This window comes from Rhincodon typus, chromosome 1, assembly GCF_021869965.1.
Source record: "Rhincodon typus isolate 14 chromosome 1, sRhiTyp1.1, whole genome shotgun sequence".
Lineage (NCBI taxonomy): Eukaryota > Metazoa > Chordata > Chondrichthyes > Orectolobiformes > Rhincodontidae > Rhincodon > Rhincodon typus.
In genome coordinates, this window is record NC_063332.1 from 130,001,184 (window position 1) to 130,022,835 (window position 21,652).

The window sequence follows — 21,652 nt, forward strand, 5'->3', positions numbered from 1 at the left end:
GCCTAGACCCTTCTTCTGAAGAAGGGTCTAGGCCCGAAACGTCAGCCTTCCTGCTCCTCTGATGCTGCTTGGCCTGCTGTGTTCATCCAGCTCTACACCTTGTTATCTCAGATTCTCCAGCATCTGCAGTTCCTACTATCTCTGAAACTAGTTAATTCTGGTTTGCTTGCATGCAATAGAAGTGATGAGTTTCCTTTTTATCGTATGCAGTGGGACTGGTTTAAAACATTTTGCTCTTTTTAGTGAGGCACGTTGGTGCTGGTGTTGCAATACTTTTTGTAATGGGTTTGTTTAATTTCTGTCAAAAGATCTAGATCTGAAACTTATCTTGACTCTTTGAAAATGCTGATGGTCGTACTGAGTATTTTCCAACCATTGGTTTTAATCATAAACCTAAAACTTTGGGTCATTCATGAAAATTGCTGTAATAAAAAAAAGTACTGTTTTATTGGCTTGCTTGATGCGGTGACACAGTGCACTGGTGCTTTGTCTGTATTAAGCCTAGTTTACATCTATGATTCCTCACAAGATATATTAATTACAAGTAATTTGGTGTACATGTAGAAAGAAATCGATGATATAAGGTGATAAGAAGATTTGGACCTCTGGTTGCTATTTGCCCAAATGCTATTTGTATAATCTTTCACCTCACCAGCTTTACATAACTTTGTGTTTTAAGTCCAATAGCTTTATTTGTCAACTACTAACTTGTAACAATCTAAACTTGTGGTTTCCTAATTTGAAATCTGGAATGTGCTCAGTGACCCTTTCAGCTACCCGACTGCTCTTTACATCATGCATTTTCCCATTTTCTCTGCTTCCATTGTATCTATTCCAATGATATGACCTTCTATATTAGCACACCAATTTCTTAACCTGACACAGTGGTTGACAGGGCACTCAACTGTGAGCATTCCTGTCACACCTTTCTGCTCTCAACTTCCCCCTTCCATACAAAACCCCATGATCGATTTTCCACTGCCCTCGCCTCTACCCATCAGCCTCTGCATTTTTCTGATCATCCTACGACATTTCTTCCAGCTTGTATGTTGTCACCAATGAACACATCTTCTCTCTCCTTTTTAGCATTCCAAGGAGATTGTTGTCTGAGATATCCTGTATCACACTTCGTCACCTTCAACACTCCCATCCCTTTACATGACTCTTTTCTGTACAAGCACAGAAGGTGCTGTTCTGGAGTATTATGTCCAGTTCTGGTTACCCAGTTGTAGGAAGGATATTATTAAGCTGGAGAAGGTTCAGAAGAGATTTACCAGCATGTTGTCAGGTATGGATGGTTTGAGTTATAAAGAAAGGCTGGATAAGCTGGGACTTTTATCACTGGAGTGAGAGAGTTTGAGAGGTGACATTATAGAAGTTTATAAAATAATGAGTTTGTTTACACAGAGGATGGTTTGCATGTGGAATGAATTTCCTGAGGAAGTGGTGGATGTTGCTACAATCACAGTGTTCAAAAGACATTCGGATAAGTACTTGAATAGGAAAGGTTTGGAGGGATACGGGCCAGGCACAGACAGGTGGGACTAGTTCAATTTGGGATTATGTTCGGCATAGACTGGTTGGACCAAAGGGTCTGTTTTCATTCTGTATGATTCCATGACCTGTCCATTTGTTGACTGGCTTCTCACAGCCCAAGACCCCAAGCACAATTTTCTGTTGAAACATCGATGTAGTTGCATTTTTATTTGGTACTGCATTTGCTGCTCATTAAGTAGTCTAGTGTGAGATGAGGTGACTGCTTTACAGCACATCTCTGTTCAATTTGCAAGAGGGACCAGAGTTTCTAGTTAGCTTCTTGTTGCAACTCTCCACTTGCTTCTACTCTAAACTCTGGGACAATCACAACAATGAAATGCAAGGCAAACTTAAGGAATAGCATCCCATCTTGTGACTGGGCACTCAACAGCTGTTTGGTGTCAACATTGAGTTCAGCAACCTTGTTGTAACTGTTGCCCTGATTTTGTTTCCTTTGCAGGTTTGTTTTTTTTTCTCTGTTTCTGTCTCTTTCTTACTTTGCTTCTCAAAGTAGCTATTCATGATCCATTATTTGAGTGTGCGTGCATGTTCATTTTTACTTGTCTCATTGGCTACTCCCTTTAGCTATACTTTCTGTTATCATTGGAATTTCTTCTGCTCGCCATCAAATGAGAGACGCTCCTTTGTTCTTTTCCTGCTCTTGCCTTCTGCTTGAAACCTATCAGACTTGCTCGTTGTGACAAAAAGTGCAGACCTGAAGCATTCACTTTGCTTTTTTTTTTGCACAAATATCACCCAACTTGCTGAGTAGTTGAAGTGTTTTCTGTTTTTATTTGTATTCCATTTTTCAGTAATCTGATGGATAGATCACTTGTTAAATTTATGACACCTTTCTCTAAGCATTTTTTTTTATCCTAATGATCCTAATTCAATTTTATAGCTTCGGAATGTGGTATAGCCACTACATTTTACAGGATGGTAAGAGTATAGCATTTGACCTTGTTTCAAGAACTGGTAGTTAGATGTAATAAAAGATGAATAAGCCGCAAGTTTGAAATTTTACCTTTGGAAAGGGAAAATGAGTAAAAATATTAAAAGCTTGACTTTCTGCCATTTCGTTATAATTTTGATGCTCAAATGTAGTTGCTTTTTTTTATATTTATAGATGTATTTTCACATATTATAACCTCCAGAATATGAATTTGCTGCATACCAATAGATTAGCGTATATATAGTGTGTGTATGTATGCATGCACATGATACAGGATTAAGAATGAATCTTTGTCATGAAAATTGAATTATATACTAGTCATGCAGTTTGTGAACTTTTGTTTTTATTAAAGCTCGTAGGAGGACAGTTTGACTTGGAGATGAATTTCATCATCCAAGATGTGGAAAGCATTGCTTGCATGGTGAAGCTTTTGGACAACTGTGATGTGACCTGCCAAGCTGAAGTTTGGAGCATTTTCACAGCAATTCTGAAAAAAAGTATTCGTAATCTACAGGCCTGCACAGATGCTGGATTGATTGAACATGTTCTTAAAAGAATTCATGGCGTTAACAATATGATAGCAGGTAGGGGATTAATTTTCTTTTTGGGAGTGTCTTATCTCTGAGTATAGCCTATTCAGCTGATGTGAGAATGTAATACTGTAAGATTTCAAATAATACAGTTGGCTTGATCAAAAATTGTTTGCTTTTTATTTTTTATGAAGTTGCAGTGGGCCGACTGAACAGATCCATATTGCATAAATCACGTTTTTCAGGAGGATGATTATTTTAACACCTATATGAGCCGGTTGAATAACAGCGCTAGCAAATCTGCATGCCTGAATTGTCCATCTTAGGAATTGCATTTGGTTTAGGGAATGAGAACTCGAACACACAAAATGCCATGGCTTGAAAATAGGAGGTACGAACGTGCCCCCCTGTATGGGCTTAAACCCAAAGGCATGTGCCTTAGTAACAGTATATTCATTCCAACAAGGATGTGTTCTTTGAATAAACAAAAACAAAGTTTGCTGGAGAAACTCTGCAGGTCTGTGGTAATTGTGGAGAGAAAACCGTTCACGTTTTAAGTCCAGTGACCATTTGAATTTTTTTAATATTTGACTTAGGTTTCAGTCCCTTAAATTACGTAGTATTTTCAAGTATTCTCAGTTTCCATGGTCAGTTTTTAAAAATAACAAGTCTAATTCACTTTTACCACTTTTTAATCCTAGGAATTAACGTTGGTAATGATTTGACATTTTTCCAGTACAGTTGCAACACAACTACTATCCGTTAACATGTATGTAAAGATAAACGCAAGTGATTGATAATAGCAGGAAACATGGATCTAGAATATGCTACCAGCGTCCTAACATGTAACAAAACATCCTACTGATCATTGTTTCAAATGCCTTCCTGGTATTGTCTTTTCTGTCTGTTGCTGTCCTCCCCCACACTCCCCAATGACTCCATAGCGGTTCAAAAAGACAGTTCACTATGACCTTCTCCAGGGCAAATGGTATGGGCAATAAATGCTTGCCGAGCCATTGATACCCACGTTCCCTGAGGGAATAAAAAAAAATCTGGCCTCTTGAGCATTCCTGATTTTAATTGCTCCATCTTGGCCATACCATCCACTGTTAATGCCCTAAACTCCAGTATTCCCAACATTTCCCGCCCCCCCACCGCCTCGCCCTGCAAAAAAAAACTGTTCTATCTCTCTCTATCTTAATCATTTGAGATACCCCTTAAACCTGCTGTTTGTGACTAAATGTTTGGACATGTGGCCCAATTTCATCACTGGCTGGCTAGCATTTTATTGCTTGTCCCTGGTTGCCCTTGAGAAGGTGGCAGTGATCTGCCTTGTTGAACTGCTGCAGCGAGGGAATTGCTGAATGTTGATCTAGTGACAGCGAAAGAATCAAGATGATCAGATTGGAGTGAGCTTGCAGGTGGTGGTATTCCCATATATTTGCTGCCCTTCTAGATGAAAGTGATCTTGGGTTTGGAAGGTGCTGTTTAACAAGCTTTGGTGAATTGCTGCAGTATATCTTGTAGATAGTACACATGCTGCTACTGGACATTGATGACAGAAGTAGTGAAAGCTTGTGGATGTGGTGGCAATTAAGGGGGCTGCTTGGTCCTGGATGGTGTCAAGCTTTGAGTGTTGTTGGCGCTGCACCCATCCAGGCAAGTGGGGAGTATTTCATCCCACTCCTGACCTGTGCCTTGTAGATAACGGACAGGCTTTGGGGAGTCGGGTGAGTTACCAGCTGTAGTATTCCTAGCCACTGTGTTTATGTGCTGAGTCAATCCTGGATGGATTGAGTTTTTCGAAGAGGTGACAAAGAAGATTGAAGGCAGAACAGTAGATATTGTCTACATGGTCTTCAGCAAAGCGTTTGATGGAGTTCTGCACGGTAGACTGTTTAGCAAGATTAGATCACATAGAATCCGGGGAGGGCTAGCCAATTGGATACAAAATTGGCTTGAAGGTAGGAGCCAGAGGTGGTGGTAAAGGGTTACTTTTGGAACTGGAGACCTGTGACCAGTGGTGTGCCACTAGGATCAGTATTGGGTCCACTGCTTTTTTTTTGTCATTTACATGAATGTTTTGAATATGAATTTAGGAGGAATGGTTAATAAGTTTGCCAATGACACCAAAATAGGTGGTGCGGTGGAGAGTGATGATGATTATCTTAGAATACAACTGGACTTTGAGCAGATGGGCCAATGGGTTGAGGAGTGTCAGATGGAGTTTAATTTAGATAAATGTGAAGTGTTGCATTTTTGGTAAGGCAAACCAGAGCAAGGACTTGTATTGTGAATGATAGGGCCCTGGGAAGTGTTGCCAAACAAAGAGACCTCGGGGTACAGGGGCATAGTTTCTTCAAAGTGGAGTTGCAGGTAGACACGGTGGTGAAGATGGTGTTTGGTATGCTTGCCTTCATTAGTTAAAACATTTAGTGAAGGAGTTGGAATGTCACGTTCTGGCTGTACGGGACATTGCTGAGCTCACTTTTAGAATTCTGCATACAATTCTTGTCGCCCTTCTATTGGAAGGATGTTGTTAAACTTGAGAGGGTGCAGAAAAGATTTACAAACATGTTGCCAGGTTTGGAGGGTTTGAGTTATAGGGAGAGGCTGAATAAGCTGGATTTCTTTTTCCCTGGAGTGTCATAGGCTGAGGGTTGATCTGATAGGGTTTTATGAAATTGAGGAACATGGATAGGGTGAATAGCCAAGGACTTTTCCCTAGTTTAGGGAGTCTTAAAACTAGAAGGTTTGGGTTTAAGGTGAGAGGGGAAAGATTCCCAAAGAACCTGAGGGTTAACTTTTTCACGCATAGCATGGTGTGTGCGTGGAGTGAGCTGCCAGAGAAGGTGGTGGGGGGCAGATACAGTTAGAACATTTAAAGGCATCTGGATGGGTACGTGAATAGGAAGGGTTTAGAGGGGTATAGGCCAGATGCTAGCAAATGGGACTAGTTCAGGTTGGGACGTCTGGGTGGCATGGATGAGTTGGACCGAATGGTCGGTTTCTGTGTGGTGTGACTGTATGACTCATCATTGTTACCATCTTAAGAAAAACTCAATCCAGTTCGTGAGACATGATTTCCCATGCAGAAAGCCATGTTGATTATTCCCTAATCAGTCCCTGCCTTGCCAAATGCATGTAAATCCTGCCCTCAAAATTCCCTCCAACAACTTAACCACCACTGACTTAAGACTGGCTGGTCTGTAGTTCCCTGGCTTTTCTTTGCAGCTTTTCTTAAATAATGCATCATGTTATCCAACCTCCAGTCTTCTGGCCTCATCTGTGGCTGTCAATGAAACCAATATCTCAGCAAGGGACCCAGCAAGCTCTTGCCTAGCTTCCCACACAGTTCTGGGAAATATCTGATCCTGGTAATTTATCTACCTTTATGTATTTTAAGACCTCCAGCACCACCTCTTCTGTAATATGGACTCTTTTCAATATGTCACTATTTATTTCCCCAAATTCCCGAGCTTCCATGACCTTCTCCACAGAAATACGGATGCAGAATGCAGGTTTAGCATATTGCGCATCTCTTGTGGTTCCATACATAGATGGTCACATTGATATTGAGTTTCCCCACTTACATTCATGTTATTGGTAGAGATTAAATAATTGCTGATCAATAAGTAATTGAGATTGGAACAGCATAAATGTTTAGTAGGGATAGTTATAGTGAATTTTATAACTCAGCTATATTATGGCTACTGGCACTATTTTAATCCACTTGTAGCTTTTAACACCCAAGTTAGCAGAAATCGGAAGCAGTTAGAGGATTGCTTACGTGGTAAGCATTTGTCTTGTCCTCAGTGCTAATGTATTCTTCCTATTCTCATATGGTAGATGGACTCCGTTCTCACCTCTCAAAAATGTCTGCCCTCAATGACTGCTTCCGTTGTAATTCATTAAAGATCACTGTGTACAGATAAAAAGTGATAATTTGAGTGGCCCCCTGGTGTCATTGTTTCCTCCTCACTTGCTGCTTAGAATATTTCCTATACCCTCTGGATGCCCTAGCCAATCTCTGCAGATCCAGCAATCCACCTTACGGTGAGAAATATTCTCCACTAAGGTCCAGTTTGGATATGGTCTCCAGACTATATTTTGCCCACCCTTATCCAATAGGATATTTGAACTTTTGGGTTGAATACAGCAAATACCCAGCTGGTGTTAATACAGGAGCATAATAAGGCCAAACCTGAAACTCTGGAGAAGACATATTAGGAGAACTGACATGAAGCTTGGTCAAAAGGGTACAAGGAGATTATGATAGTACAGAGGCATGTTTTAAAGGAATATGGTGAAAACATTAACAAGAAATTGCGTTGTTGATAGCCTAGACAATTAAAGCCAATGGTTGGGTGAGGAGAGTTGGAGCTTTGCAAGAGGCAAAAGTTGAAAGAAACCTGGGTGATACCTCAGTTGCGTGTATTTAATTCACTTAATTTGACCAAAGCAACAGTACACCTCAAATGAAAAAGAAAGATAATGACATCTGGATGAAGTAGTTGTTGCTACAGCTTAAATACGTCAATAGTTCGCTACTTGTTCGTAAATCATAAGAAATTAGAATTTTAAAATTAAGCAAATTCCATGGGAATTAGTGAGTATGGTAAGAAAATAATTTCTGTATAAGCCAGACTTAGGCTAAAAAAGAAGAGGGACATCTGTTCATTCGCGTCCTCGTGGATTACCTGAAATATAAGAAAAGCATGCTGTTTGGTAGAATTGACCATGATTACCTTCCACATTTTAATTAATGTTGTCGGAAGACCTGAGGGTTGCACTTTTCTTGGGCAAAAGCACGAACGAGTAATAGCAAATTAGGAACCCATTCTGGACTCGATCTAATTTTCTTGTTTCTCCTTTTAGACTTGTAATTAAAGAATTTTAATATTAAGCATTTGAACTGAAATGCTGCATGTTCTATTCCTTTTTGGCAAATTTACGTAATCACTGTCAGTTTATAGCAAACTTGAAGAGTCTTACCAATCCTGTACAGAAAAGGCGGCATACAAATGAAAATTACGTTGAATTTTTCCCTGGCCTGTCCACAGCTTGTATCATATCAGAGCTGTTTCTTGCAATTCTCTGTTTTGTCTCTGTATTTCCAAACTTTCCTGTGTGATGCTTGTTCAGTAAAGAGTGTTTTATTGAGGACTTTAAGATGGTCTGAAATTAGTGAATGAATTTGATCTGGTTCTGGTCTATGTAAGATTTCTAAGCATTTCACATTGATATCCTTAATTGAGACCCAATGTCACGAATGTTGACATGTCTTGGCAAGTACCTTTTTATGATGTTGCCACTTCATCATATTTGCGCCAAAGGAAACACCTGGCTGTTATAAGTTTTCAAAAATTTCAGTCATCTTAAAGTGATTTGACTCTTAATAGGTGATCCCTACAGATGATGAATCTGTCAAATATATGATCCCTTCATAGTTTCTTTTTAACTTATGTTTTGAATTTGAGTGGTCAATTTATTTTCTTTGACTCACCTATACATTTAATTTCAGATCTGCTTGTTGATATGTTAGGAGTGTTGGCGAGCTACAACATAACAGTCCGTGAGCTGAAACTACTAGTTAGCAAAGTGCAAGGAGAGAAACAACAATGGGTAAGGTTTGTTGTATTTTATAGTTTAAAACATTGTCAAAAGTTGAATTCCTGATTTTGCTGCAGAAAAACAATGACATTTTCTGATAATGGGAATGCATTTAATTGAGCTTGAAATTTTGCTGAAGACGTGGTTTAAAATCGTAATGTAAGGATAGGAAGTAATTTATATAGAGTACTGGTTTGATTCTAATGTCCATTAAGTATCATTTAACGTACATGTTATAATTCTCCGTTGATTAAGATAAAGTACCTTTCTGATAATATTTGTTACTAAGGTTCCTCAATCCATGAGTATAGGTGGAATCGTTTTAAGGAAAATTGACCTTTGAATAATCTTCATTTAAAACTCTGTTCTTTACAGCCTCCACATGCAGTGAAATTATTGACCATACTGAGACAGGTGCCACAAAAACTTAGTCCTGATGCTTTCTTCAGCTTCCCTGGGAAGAGTGCTGCGGTGAGTCTTAGCTCAGTTCTGTGTAAATGTCCTTTATTTTTTTTTTTGAAAAGATTTTATGTCTTTATGTGAAAGCTGTTCATCTATTGGTGATGCAATCTAGCATAAATAAAATGGAAATTGGATGCTACAAAGCTCTGTACTTATTTTATAAGTAAGATAAAAGCATACATTTTTGTTCTGAGAATTATTCAGGTTAGAATTTATATTATGATTTAAAAACTGCTGTTTATAGTAATGCATCCTAAGTTGTTCTGTCAAATGTTTGCTTTCTTATTTTACTAAAAATGAAATGGAAGTTGCAGCATTGTTCTGTTGTGGTTCCATACCTATATGGTTAGTTATATCCGTTATAGGTGTGCTGTCAAAGATAGTCAGTCAAGTGGTGCTGAGATTTTTCAATCGTTTTATTTTTGCTAATGTCTTTAAGAAGATAGACTTTTCATTGGGGCGAAAGTTTAAGCAGAAAAAAAGTCAATTCCCACTATTTACAGGGGATATATTATGGAACACCTTAAATGGCAAAAAACCCATATTTGAAAATGGTAGTCAATTGGATAGGTTCAAAATGTTTGATTCTTGTTTTTAACCATGCAGTACAAGCTAAAATTCAAAAATTCACAGATAGCAATTATTTTTATGAAGTATTAAAAGAAGGAACAAAAGTTAGTTGGAGCTTTACTAATTTAGGATGGCTCGTGTTCACCTTCAGTTGCACTGTTTCCTCCTTCTGTAAAAACACTACCTGAGACTAGCAGAAAATAGCTACTGTTGGAGCAAGCCATTTCCAAAAAGAAGTGCCCACACATGCCTATTCTTGAAGTGGTGTCAATATTACAAGGGGCAAACAAAGTCCGATTAATCACAAAAGTGAACCGATGATCTGTTTTTTTTGCTGATGAATTTTTAATGAGGTCAATTCAAAATCCCTCATGCCTATAACATGGCAGTTGAAGCATTTGAAGCACGCACTTTGCAATTCTAGAAAAACTGTGCAGTTCGTGGTATCCATTTCCATGTTTTTTCTTGGTGCATTTTGATTTTTTGACACGTTTGACTCCTTAAAAATGGATAAGGGAACATTGAAGCTGTAATTGGTGACATGATACGTAAAATGCTTTACACAGTAAGCAAATTCATGATTGACAATTCAATTTTACTGGATTTCAATTGAACATACTTCAAAATTTTAGGTGTGCTTCAAAAAGTTAAGAATTAACAATTTAAGAAAACGTCAAGTACAGAACTTGGTTAAAATTTGTAGTAGTTCTAAAAATATTTTCCTCTTTATTAATATTACTTTACTCTAATTGTAAAGTGGTAACAGTACTGCTATTAACACGTTTTCCGATCTTGAGGGAAAAATGTAAAGGACTGTTTTGATTCATTATTGTGAGTAGGTGACACAAGTTTCATTGTATTGTTATTATGACTCACCCCTTAACTGCTTAGACAGCACACCTATAATGGATATAACCAACCATATAGGTATGGAACCACAACAGAACAATGCTATAACTTGCATTTCATTTTTAGCAAAATAAGAAATCAAACATTTGACAGAACAACTTAGGATGCATCTCTATAAAGAGTAATTTTTAAATCATAATATAAATTCTAACCTGAATAATTCTCCGAACAAAAAAGTATGCTTTTATCTTATAAAATAAGTAGAGAGCTTTGAAGTGCAGCAAACTTTTTATTAACCAGCATGTATGTGACCAGGAGTGTGCCGGTGGATCAAATATTCTGGATAATCAAGAGGTACATGACTGCAATTAAACCTTGAGCAAACAGCTTCAAGACATCATTATCCCACAAAAATCTATGCCAAAATATCTACACACATCCTAAAATCAATGTGAAAACACGAAGTAATAAAAACACAATGCAGGTTGTGTCCACATCACTGTTATATGCTTTATTTATGGTGGTAGTGAGAAAAAGGGGGAGATGTTGGTTCACCTTCAATTGATGTTCATTCGGAACTGCTCCAGTTTCCTGATTAAAAAGAACCAGCAGTTCTGTAGCGCTGAGTTCAACAATATGAAGTCAAGATACTCTTTCCATTACAATGAACTTATTCACCAGAGAACTGAGATGTACAGCTAAACAGCTTGATGGGAAAGGAGTGGTGGTCATCCTCAAAAAGCAAGTGGGTCAACACCAGCTAGCAACATCCTGTGAAAAGATTACTATCAAGAATGGCCACACTACCCTAAACAGTTTGTGACACATCATCTGCAAGAACAAGTACTGAACAAGGACTTAGCATGGCTGCACTTCAACATGCCAGCACTGTTCTGAAGAGCCAGAAGCTGGTTGTGGTCAAGAAGAAATATACTTAGGCTACCAAGAGTGCGGAACCTTGTAGAAAAATGACATGGTTTATGATTAAAGCAATGGAAGATTTTGAGTTTTAAAAAAATACTCTGACATTGTGGTAGATTGTGGTATTTGACGTATATAATATTTGCCAGTTTATTAAGTGTGCCAGTTGGTAAGATGCCAGTTAAAACAGCGTTTGCTGTATTAACTTGTATGAGCATTTTAAAATTGTTTTATGTAGTATTATTTCAGTATTACTTCATATTCAAATTAAAACATTACTGTTTAAATTCAAGATTTGATAATCTGAGATTTTCTTCCTCTCTGAGCTTCAGTGAGGCTATGGATGTCTTTTGCTTCATATTTTGGCATATAATTTGGATTATAACATATGTGTACACTAATATTGAGTAAGGCTTTTCTTTAAAAGTAATGCGCATGAAGGTGGTGTTCCACATCAATTTGATTTATTGACATGAACACCATTGGATAATTCACTCATGCGTTGCTTTAAAAAAATAAATAGATACAAATAGTTGTTTAGTACTACAGAACTCAAGTATTCCTGACTTTTTAAGAAAAAACCATTTTCATTAAGATTTTTTGCCTTGCATTCATTAGGAGATTTTGCAAGAATAGAAATACAAGGAGAAAATCTAAGAGGAGTGTACTGCTCTCATGCAGTAGAAGTCTTGGTTTTCCCCATAAATTTGTATCCTTGTGAAATGTCTGATGCATGCAGGAACACATGAAACAGACTGGTAGCCTATAAACTTGATAGAATTACTAGCTACAAAGTGAGGGTATTGTACATGAACAGTGCCAATAGGGAAAAGTCTGTTATATTTGGAAAGGCAACAAATTAAAAGTTTATGAAGAAGTAAGTTTGCATAAGAATGAGAGTTCAATTTATCTTTTCTCCACTTGTAGGATTTCTATATAATGAGCAATTTTTTGACTCCAGGGGAAATAAAATATTCCAAAGATTTTTTTTTCCTCTTGCATTGACTACTGGGAAATCCTTGTGTTTCACAATTCTGTGGGCTTTATTTACTCATCACTGCTCCTAAGTGACTACTCGTGTGAACTTGTGCAACACTACTTGGTAATTTATTTGAAGGGAGTGCCTCATATTTTAAATATGAATATAGAATGGCAGTGAAATGCTGATGTACTGGCATATTTCACCCTCCCTAATCAAGGGAGCCAAGACCTGTTGTCTGGGCTGCTGTCACTTCACCTGAGATGAGCCATTTCAGTGCAGATGGATGCCTCGAGATGATTGTCTCTGCTTCTAGGCTCAACTTCTTGCGGTCTTACCCAAAGAAGTCTTTGTGTTATGCTTCACTGGTGTAGCATGCTGGAAATCAAGTCCTTCTATTCCTAGAATTGTCTCAAAAAATTAAAGATTTTCCAGAAGTATGTAAAATTACCCAAAGTACCTGTCTTTTATTCCCAAATTGAAAGACAGTATGCAACAGGTGCCTGAACTTAATAATTACTACTACTACTTTTGGAAATGAATTGATGCTAGTTACAGATAAACAATCATGAACTTCCAACATCGAGGTAAAACTCTAACCCCTTAACTTTCCCTACATACTTACAGGTGGACACAAGAATAAATACATGAATGTCATTGGCAGATGGAAAGACTGGGAAGGTAGTTCCAGGGATTTTGTCCACAGAGTTAGCTGAGATGATTCTTTTCGCTTAACAGATCCTGCTGCTCCTCAGTGTTCCTTCTCCAGGTGTCTTCACTTGCTTGCAGGAGGCACAGGACAACTGATTTACACCTTTTAATATCTCTGACATTTTGGTCAAAAGCCATAATTTACAGCAACTGATGAGAAAAATAAATTGGTTTTCTTCAGGCTTGAATTTTTTTTACCTCAGAAAAAGGAAAGCATTGTCCATTTCAGAGGCCCAATGGCTTCTGATCCAAACATTCACGTCCACAACCTGTTCAGCTGCTTTGGAGCCACTGGCAGACTTTGTCATTGACAATCGGTCAGCATTCCCCAGACCAATCAGCTACTGGCCAAATTTTCATTTGTGCACACCCTTTGTTTCCAGTTCACTCGCAAATGGATGTCTCCCACTGTTTGAACAAATAGCTGGATAAACACACTTGCAATGAGTGACAGGTAACTTTCTTAAAATAAGTGGAGTAATCCTTTTTACAATGTTTGGAGTAACCACCTTTTGACTGATTACTACGCGCATATCTCTGTTTTGCAGCTGTACTTAGTGACCCCAGGTCCTATATATGCCTTGTAATCTGAAGTTTGAGCTCCTGTAACTAGTGCAACTCTTGCATCTCTGGTTGTACATGACCTGAGGCGAGAAATATCCAAAGGTTTTACATTTAATATAAATGTAAAACATTCATGAATTTATTTCTTGAAGAGTCTTATTTATCTTAAATGTACATTAATTCCTCACTTAAGGATATTTGCAGATATATTGTTGGCCCTTATTTCAAGGGGATTGGAATACAAGAATAAGGACGTCTTAATATAACTGTACAAGGTGCTGATGAGACAGCATTTGGAGTACAGTGAGTGTTTTGGTCCCCTTATTAAAATAAGATCATAGGCAATTTAAAAATGTTAAATCATGCAAACAACCAAAATACAGCAAAAGCAGTGATCATTGTGAGCAAATTCAACTGTGGAAGGAGAGCTTACACTAGATTAAATACAGTTCCTATTCGCAAAAATGTGGAGGCAATTAATATGCTATACATGAGAGTCAGTGAATTAATTGTACACTCAATTTGCACAGTGGTGTATTTGCTAAAAATATATTAAAAAAACCATATAAGAAATAGGAATAGGTGAAAGCCATTCAGCCACTCAAGCCTGCTCTGCTATTAACTAGGAACATGACTGATCCGATATTCCTCATGTCCACTTATGTGCCCTTTACATATCACCTTTGATTCCCCTTAATTCATTCTTTCTTTCATGGGATGTGGATATCACTGCTAAGGTCAGCAATTATTGCCCATCTTTAAATTGCCGTTTGATCTGAGTGGCTTCCTGGCCCATTTCTGAGGGCGCTTAAGAGTCCACCACTGTGGACCTGAAGATGCATGTGGACAGGACCAGAAAAGGGTGGCAGATTTTATACCTTAAAGGTGGATGATGAAATTAAATAGCAAGCTTTCTCCTGTCATACTTGTTAATTTATTTGCTGGTTGATGGGTAATGAAAATGGGTACGTTTTCTCTTCTATTTGCCTGAAGAATCGTGCATGACAATGAGTATCTGAGGAGGAACAAAATATTGAAAAATATCAAAAATATTTACTGGAATGGTTTTGTATTTCAGGCAATAGCTCTGCCTCCAATTGCTAAGTGGCCCTATCAGAATGGCTTCACTTTTCACACATGGCTTCGAATGGATCCTTTGAACAATATCAATGTAGATAAAGACAAGCCTTACTTGTATTGGTAAGTGTTTTGAGGTTTTTTTTTGGTATTCTGAAGGTGTTCTTTTGTCTTCTCTTTCCTTAATTCACACCTATTATAAGTATCTGGTGAATCTGGACGTTCCATGTACAACTGTCAGTACTATTGCTTGATCAGTTAATGAAATCTGTAATATGATCCTGCAAATTTGCTTGCTTCTTTTCCTGCCCATATACAAAATGGAATGCTTTTCTGCCCACTGCTTGACTTAGGCTGTAGTGAGAACTGTTAAAACATGACTGATGAGAAATGAGAAGTGGCCATGATGTTGAAAAATAAATTTCAAATTTTTGTAACTGTTTTGACAGTAACTGTAAAGTGAAGGTAATTGTAAGTATATACTTTTGGTGGCTTGGCTAACTTTGTAAGATCAGAAGTCATAATCTGTGATTTCTTACTCATTAAAAATCTATTTCAGCCATGAATATACTAATGACCCAGCTGTGATAACGCTCTCCAATAAATAATTCCACAGATTGATTTCTGAGAGAAAAAGTTCCTCCTCGTTTCTCTGACTTAAGTTGGTGGCCCCATGCTCTGAGATTCTGCCCACTGGTCCTAGAATGTCCCTCCATGGGAAATTTCCTCTCTGCATCTATCCTCTGAAGCACCCTAAGGATCTTATGTTTTTTAAATAAGATCTTCTTTCATCCTTTTAAACTCCAATGAACACAGGTCCAAGCTACTTAACCTCTCCCAAACACGGAAATGACCTAGTGAACCTTCTTTAGGCTGTCTCCAATACCAGTATATCTCCCCTTCAGTAAGGGAACCAAAACTGTTCATGGTATTCCAGGTGTGGCCTGACTGGTATCTTGTACAATATGCCTAGATCTCCCTAGATTTATACTGTATTCCCATTGGAATAAAGGCTAATGTTTTATTTGTCTTGCCTGTTGCCCACTAATTTTATATGCTAGCCTTTGGCAATTCATGCATGAGAATCCCCAAATCCTTCCTTCTGTGCTGCAACTTTCTATTGTCTTCCCCATTTAAATAATGTTCAGCTCTTGTATTCAAATTGCCAAAATGCATATTATCATATTTCCACATTTATATTTCATCTGCCAAGTTTTTGCACACTCTCACTTAACCTGTTCCATATATATCCCTCTGTAGACTCGTGACTTGCCTTCCCACTTTTCTGTCATCTGCATACGTGGCATCAGTGCATTCACATCCCCCATCCACGTCACTAATGTACATTGAATATTGTTACGTCCCCAATATTGATCCCTATAGCACTCCACTAGTCACATGTTGCCATCCTGAAAATGTTCCCTTTTTCCCAATGCTCTGTCTTTTAGTAGTTAGCAATCTTCAATTCATGCCAACATACTATCCTCAAAACATGGGCTTTTAAGTAGCCTATTGTGTGGTACCTTATCAAACACCTTGTTGAGAAGCAACAACGCATATATCCAGATTACTTAAATGCTAATAGTTGATGTTAATGGAACAAACATCAGTTCTGGCTGAAGCAGAATCATGCAGATATGATACCGATACTTGTTTGGGGGCATGGGAAATACCAAAATGGAGGACAGAGCTCTTGGAGTGATATTATTGAATTCAATGTTGTGTTCAGAAGGCTGCAGAAAGTGAGATGTTCCTCCTCCTTTTGTTTTGTTTTGCATTTGATGGGAACACTGCAGTAGGCCTAGGAGAGAAATCCTTACCTAGGAAGGAAAGTCTGGCTGTGGAGGGAGTGCACTGAATGTTTACCAGACTGGGATGGCAGTATAGACGTTTGACAAAAGCCTGGTTTGGTTAGGAGTATATTCACTGGAATTTTGAAGAATTAGTGGAGGGGAGCTCATAGAAACAAAGTTCTAGCAGGATTAGACAGGATAAACCACAAGATGATGATCCTGATGACCAGGGTGTCCAGAACCAGTGCTCACAGTCTTAAGGATATGGGGTGGGCCATTTAGCATTGAGTTGCTCACCCAGTGAATGCTGAGCCTGTGAAACTGTTTGCCAGTGAAAGTGGTTGAGGCCAAAACATTGAATGTTTTCAAGAGAGATGTGGATACAGTTCTCAGAGCTAAAGGGGTTAAGGAATATGAGGAGAAAGCAGGAACAGGATACTGAGTTGGATAATTAGCATTGGTCAAGTTGAATGGCAGAACAGGCTCAAAGGGTGGAATGGCCTATTCCTATTTTGTATGTTTCTAAATGTGAGTATGAGAACAAAATGGTGCATTGACAACTTAAGTGGCTGGAAGGTCGGAGCTGTGCTTGTGCCTGGGCGGAAGTATTCTGCAAAGCAGTCATCCAGTCTTCATTTGGTTCCCCAGTATAGAAAAAACAGCAGTGTGAACAGCGAATAGGGTAGACTAGATTTAAAGAGGTTCAAATAGCTTGACGCTTCACTTAGAGCGAATGTTTAGGACCTTGGGCAGTGAGGAAGGAATGAAGGATAAAAGAGCAAGTGCTATACCTCCACTGATTGCAAAAGAAGGTGCTTTGGAAGGGGAATGAGATATTGGGGATTATAGTGGAACAGATCATGATGTGGAGGGAAAGGTTCCTTTTGGAATACTGACAGGGAAAGAGGAGAAAATGTGTTTAATGGTGACATCATGCTGGAGGTGGTGGAAATGGCAGAGGATGATTCTTTAAATACGGAGAGAGGTGGACTGTGGGTTGAAGGAGAAGGCAGGAAGTACCTTGTGGTTCTGGGAAGGAGAGGAATGAATAAGTACTTCATGCCAAAACTGTGAAGGTGGAGTTGAAATGTATTTTGTGTAATTTGAGAAAGACTGAAAGTTGCAATGGTCTGAGAAAAGTAAGGAAGCCTTTATTGCAAAGTTAGAAGTTACTCATCATTTTCAGATGTGCAATCTATTGATTAAAACTGTGAAGAATCCTGTTCTGAATGCATGAGTTAGTCTGGGTGTGCTCTGTCAAAGTTTAGAAATTTAGGAAGGAACAGAATCGGACTTTTGTGAAATTTGTTAGAGAAATTGAAATAATGTTTGGTGGGTTGCATCAAATTATGAAGATGAAAGATTTTGAAAACTTCAGATGTTGCTAATGGATGAAGTTAAAAATAGTGCTGCTGAGTGCTTTTCTAGATGAGACCTTATTCAAGTTTCTTCAATAAAGGTCACTGCAATTCTGCCTGATGACTGTGGCTCACGTAACAAATGTGTGTGAAACAGCAAACCACTCTCTTTGCAAACTCTCATTGTAACTGGAAAGAGGACTAATAATGAAATGAATACTGGTTACAGTCAGTAGAGTAGAAAAAAATGAAAGGATAAGTGCTAATAATGTCACGTAAGTAAATGGGCTTGAGAAAGAATGAATGTGAATCATGAGAACTAATATGTTTTTGTCATAAAGAATATTTGCAGACTGATTGTTATAAGTCAAGTTACTTGTGAGTGTGTACAGTGTGACTGCAGAAAATAGTGTACCAGTAGGTGGCACTTACGACAAACTAACAATTTTGGTCTTTTCCTTTAGCAAATACATTTAAAGTATAAGTAATTGTACATATTTCATGTTTGAGAATGAATTCTCCATGTTTTTCTGTTGAAGCGTGATAACTAATTAGTATTCCTAGATACGTAGGGTCAGCTCAATCTCTGGTGATATGTGATATGTGATATGCTTTAGGAATGTATTGATGTAAGTACGTAGATCATAAATTAGAATATAATTTTCCAGTTTTACGAATTAAACTCATGACTGTAGATAAACGGGATTGAGGGAGGCATCTGTTTGAGAAATGGATGAGCAACACTGAAGTAAAGGTAAGGTTGCCATAATCCTAGAGGACTCCATTTATATTCTTACTATCTAAATAATGTGCAACCACCTTATCTTGTCAGAATGTACTGTTTCACATTAATCCATGTTGCAATTCATTTGACACTTGAATGCCCATTTTTGAAGCTTATTAATGGACTGTGAGTATTTCAGCCCCCATTGTTGTCAAGTGAAACCAAATCCTCCCCACCACCATGCGCATGGCACCCCACTCCAAGTTGGCTGTCATTTGCAATGTAGATGTTGACTTTTGATCTAAAATCTAGATCGTTGATATTAGTTTGAAAAATAGTGGTGCAATCCTAATTCTAATGGAAATAGTGCATTTACGCTGATCCCTTTACTCTGCTTTCTACCTTGAGACCAACTAACTATTCATTCTGCTACTTATGCTCTCATGCTACATTTTCTGTCCTTATTCATTAACCTGTTATGTTGTACTTTATCAGAGGTAAGTATTTAGGGCTAGTAATTAGTACTGCTTTCTTCCACTTTTTAAAAAGTAGGATGAAATATGAAATATTACTGGTAATGGGTCATTTCATCAAGGTACGCAACTACATTAAATGTTCAATGATTCTAGCAAAATTGGCTTAGGATCAAGATAATTGGGTTTTCCGGTGCGTCATGAAAGTACTCAAAAATAAAAAGGGCGGCATGGTAGTTCAGTGCATAGCACTGCTGCCTGATAGCACCAGGGACCTGGGTTTGATTTCACCCTCTGACAACTGTGTGGAATTTGCACGTTGTCCCCATGTCTGTGTGGATTTCCTCCAGGTGCTCTGGTTTCCTCCCACACTCCAAAGTCCAGAGATGTGCAGGTTAAGTAGATTGGCAATGCTAAATTGCCCATAGTTTACAGGGAAGTGCAGGCTAGGTGGATTAGCTGTGAAAAATGCAGGGTAATAGGGCTAGGTTAGTGGGGTGGGTCTGGGTGGTATGCTTTTCAGAGGGTCACTGTGGACTCAGTGGGTTGAATGGCCTGCTTCCACACTGTGAATATTCCATGATTCTATGAAAAATATGTCAAATATCATTTTTTAAGTTGGTGTTATACATTCATAGAGGTGTCCAGCACGCAAACAGGCGCTTTGGTCCAACTCATCCATGCTGACTGGTGTATCCTAAATTAATGCAGTCTCATTTGCCAGTATTTGACTTGTATCTGTATTCATGTACTGATCCAGATGCCTTTTAAATGTTGTAATTGTACCAGCCTCTACCACTCCCTCTGACAGCTCATTCCATACACACACCATCCTTTTGGTGGAAAAGTTGCCTTCATATCCCTTTTATATCTTTGCCGTCTCACCAGAACCTCTAGTTTTGGACTTCTCTACCCTGGGAAAAAGCCCTCGGCTATTCACCCCATCCATGCCCTCATGATTTTTAAGCTTCTAAGGACCCCTCATCTTTCAACACCCCAGGGAAAATAGCTCCAGCCTATTCAGCCTCTCCCTATAGCTCAAAGCCTCCAACCCTGGCAACATCCTTCTAAATCTTTTCTGCACCGTTTCAAGTTTAACAACATCTTTCTATAGCAGAGAGACCAGAATTGAAAGCAGTATTCCAAAAGTGGCCTAACCAATGTCCTGTACAACTGCAACATGACCTCCCAATTCCTATACTTAATACACTGACCAATAGAGGCAAGCGTACCAAATGCCTTCTTCACTACCCTGTCTACGTGTGACTGCACCTTCAAGGAATTATGAACCTGCACTCCAAGGTCTGTTTGTTTGGCAGCAATCCCCAGGACCCTTTCATTAAGTGTGTAAGTCCTAATTTGCCTTACCAAAATGCAACACCTCATATTTGAATAATATTCATGGACTTTAGATATGATCCCTTCACAAATTAATTTGGAAGTACAAAAATACTTGGTATTAATTTTTTTCTTTAACTTCAATAGTTTTTATTTTATTTTACAATTATGCTGCTCATAACTTATCTTCTGACCTAGTCAAGCAAGTAATTCTCTTAACTTTGCAACTGTAATTTCACTGTAGAATACAGGATTTTGTTTTATTTCCCATGGTCCTCAAGAAAATGTACAAACTTTCTCTTGTTCCTGATTATTCACCCAAGGTTAGGAGTATTAACATAGATGGTAACAAGCACTTATTTACACCACGATATTCTCTGAACAGGAAAATCAACATGTTGTACTACAATTGAATCAGAGATAGTAGGAACTGCAGATGCTGGAGAATCCGAGACAAGGTGCAGGGCTGGATGAACACAGCAGGCCAAGCAGCATCATAGGAGCAGAGAGGCTGACGTTTCGGGCCTAGACCCTTCATTAGAAAAGGGGGAGGGGAAGGGGGTTTTGAAATAAATAGGGAGAGAGTGGGAGGCGGATAGAAGAGGGATAGAGGAGAGGACAGGTGGAGAGGAAACAAACAGGTCGAAGAGGCGGGGATGGAGCCAGTAAAGGTGAGTGTAGGTAGGGAGTTAGGAAGGGGATAGGTCAGTCCAGGGAGGACGGACAGGTCAAGGGGGCGGGATGAGGTTGGTCGGTAGGAGATGGAGGTGCGGCTTGAGGTGGGAGGAAGAACAGGTTAGGGAGGCAGGGACGAACTGGACTGGTTTTGGGATGTGGTAGCGGGAGGGGAGATTTTGAAACTTGTGAAATCCACATTGATACCATTGGGCTGCAGGGTTCCCAAGCGGAATATGAGTTGCTGTTCCTGCAATCTTTGGGTGGCATCGTTGTGGCACTGCAGGAGGCCCAGGATGGACATGTCGTCTGAGGAATGGGAGGGGGAGTTGAAATGGTTCGCGACTGGGAGGTGCAGTTGTTTGTTGCGAACCGAGCGTAGGTGTTCTGCAAAGCGGTCCCCGAGTCTCCGCTTGGTTTCCCCGATGTAGAGGAAGCCACACCGGGTACAGCGGATGCAGTATACCACATTGGCAGATGTGCAGGTGAACATCTCCTTGATGTGGAAAGTCTTCTTGGGGCCTGGG

General features: G+C 38.9%; 1 protein-coding gene and 1 pseudogene across 1 annotated transcript in view; both read left to right on the plus strand.

Moving 5' to 3' along the window:
* LOC125485139 (lipopolysaccharide-responsive and beige-like anchor protein) overlaps positions 1-21,652 on the plus strand; it is a 72,326-nt gene that overhangs the window by 37,088 nt on the left and 13,586 nt on the right. The window contains exons 2-5 of the mRNA XM_048606567.1: positions 2,841-3,072; positions 8,543-8,643; positions 9,007-9,102; positions 14,766-14,887. Coding sequence (XP_048462524.1) covers positions 2,841-3,072; positions 8,543-8,643; positions 9,007-9,102; positions 14,766-14,887 — 551 coding nt within the window. The remainder of the gene's footprint in view (positions 1-2,840; positions 3,073-8,542; positions 8,644-9,006; positions 9,103-14,765; positions 14,888-21,652) is intronic.
* On the plus strand, positions 11,024-11,525 carry LOC109916667 (annotated as a pseudogene).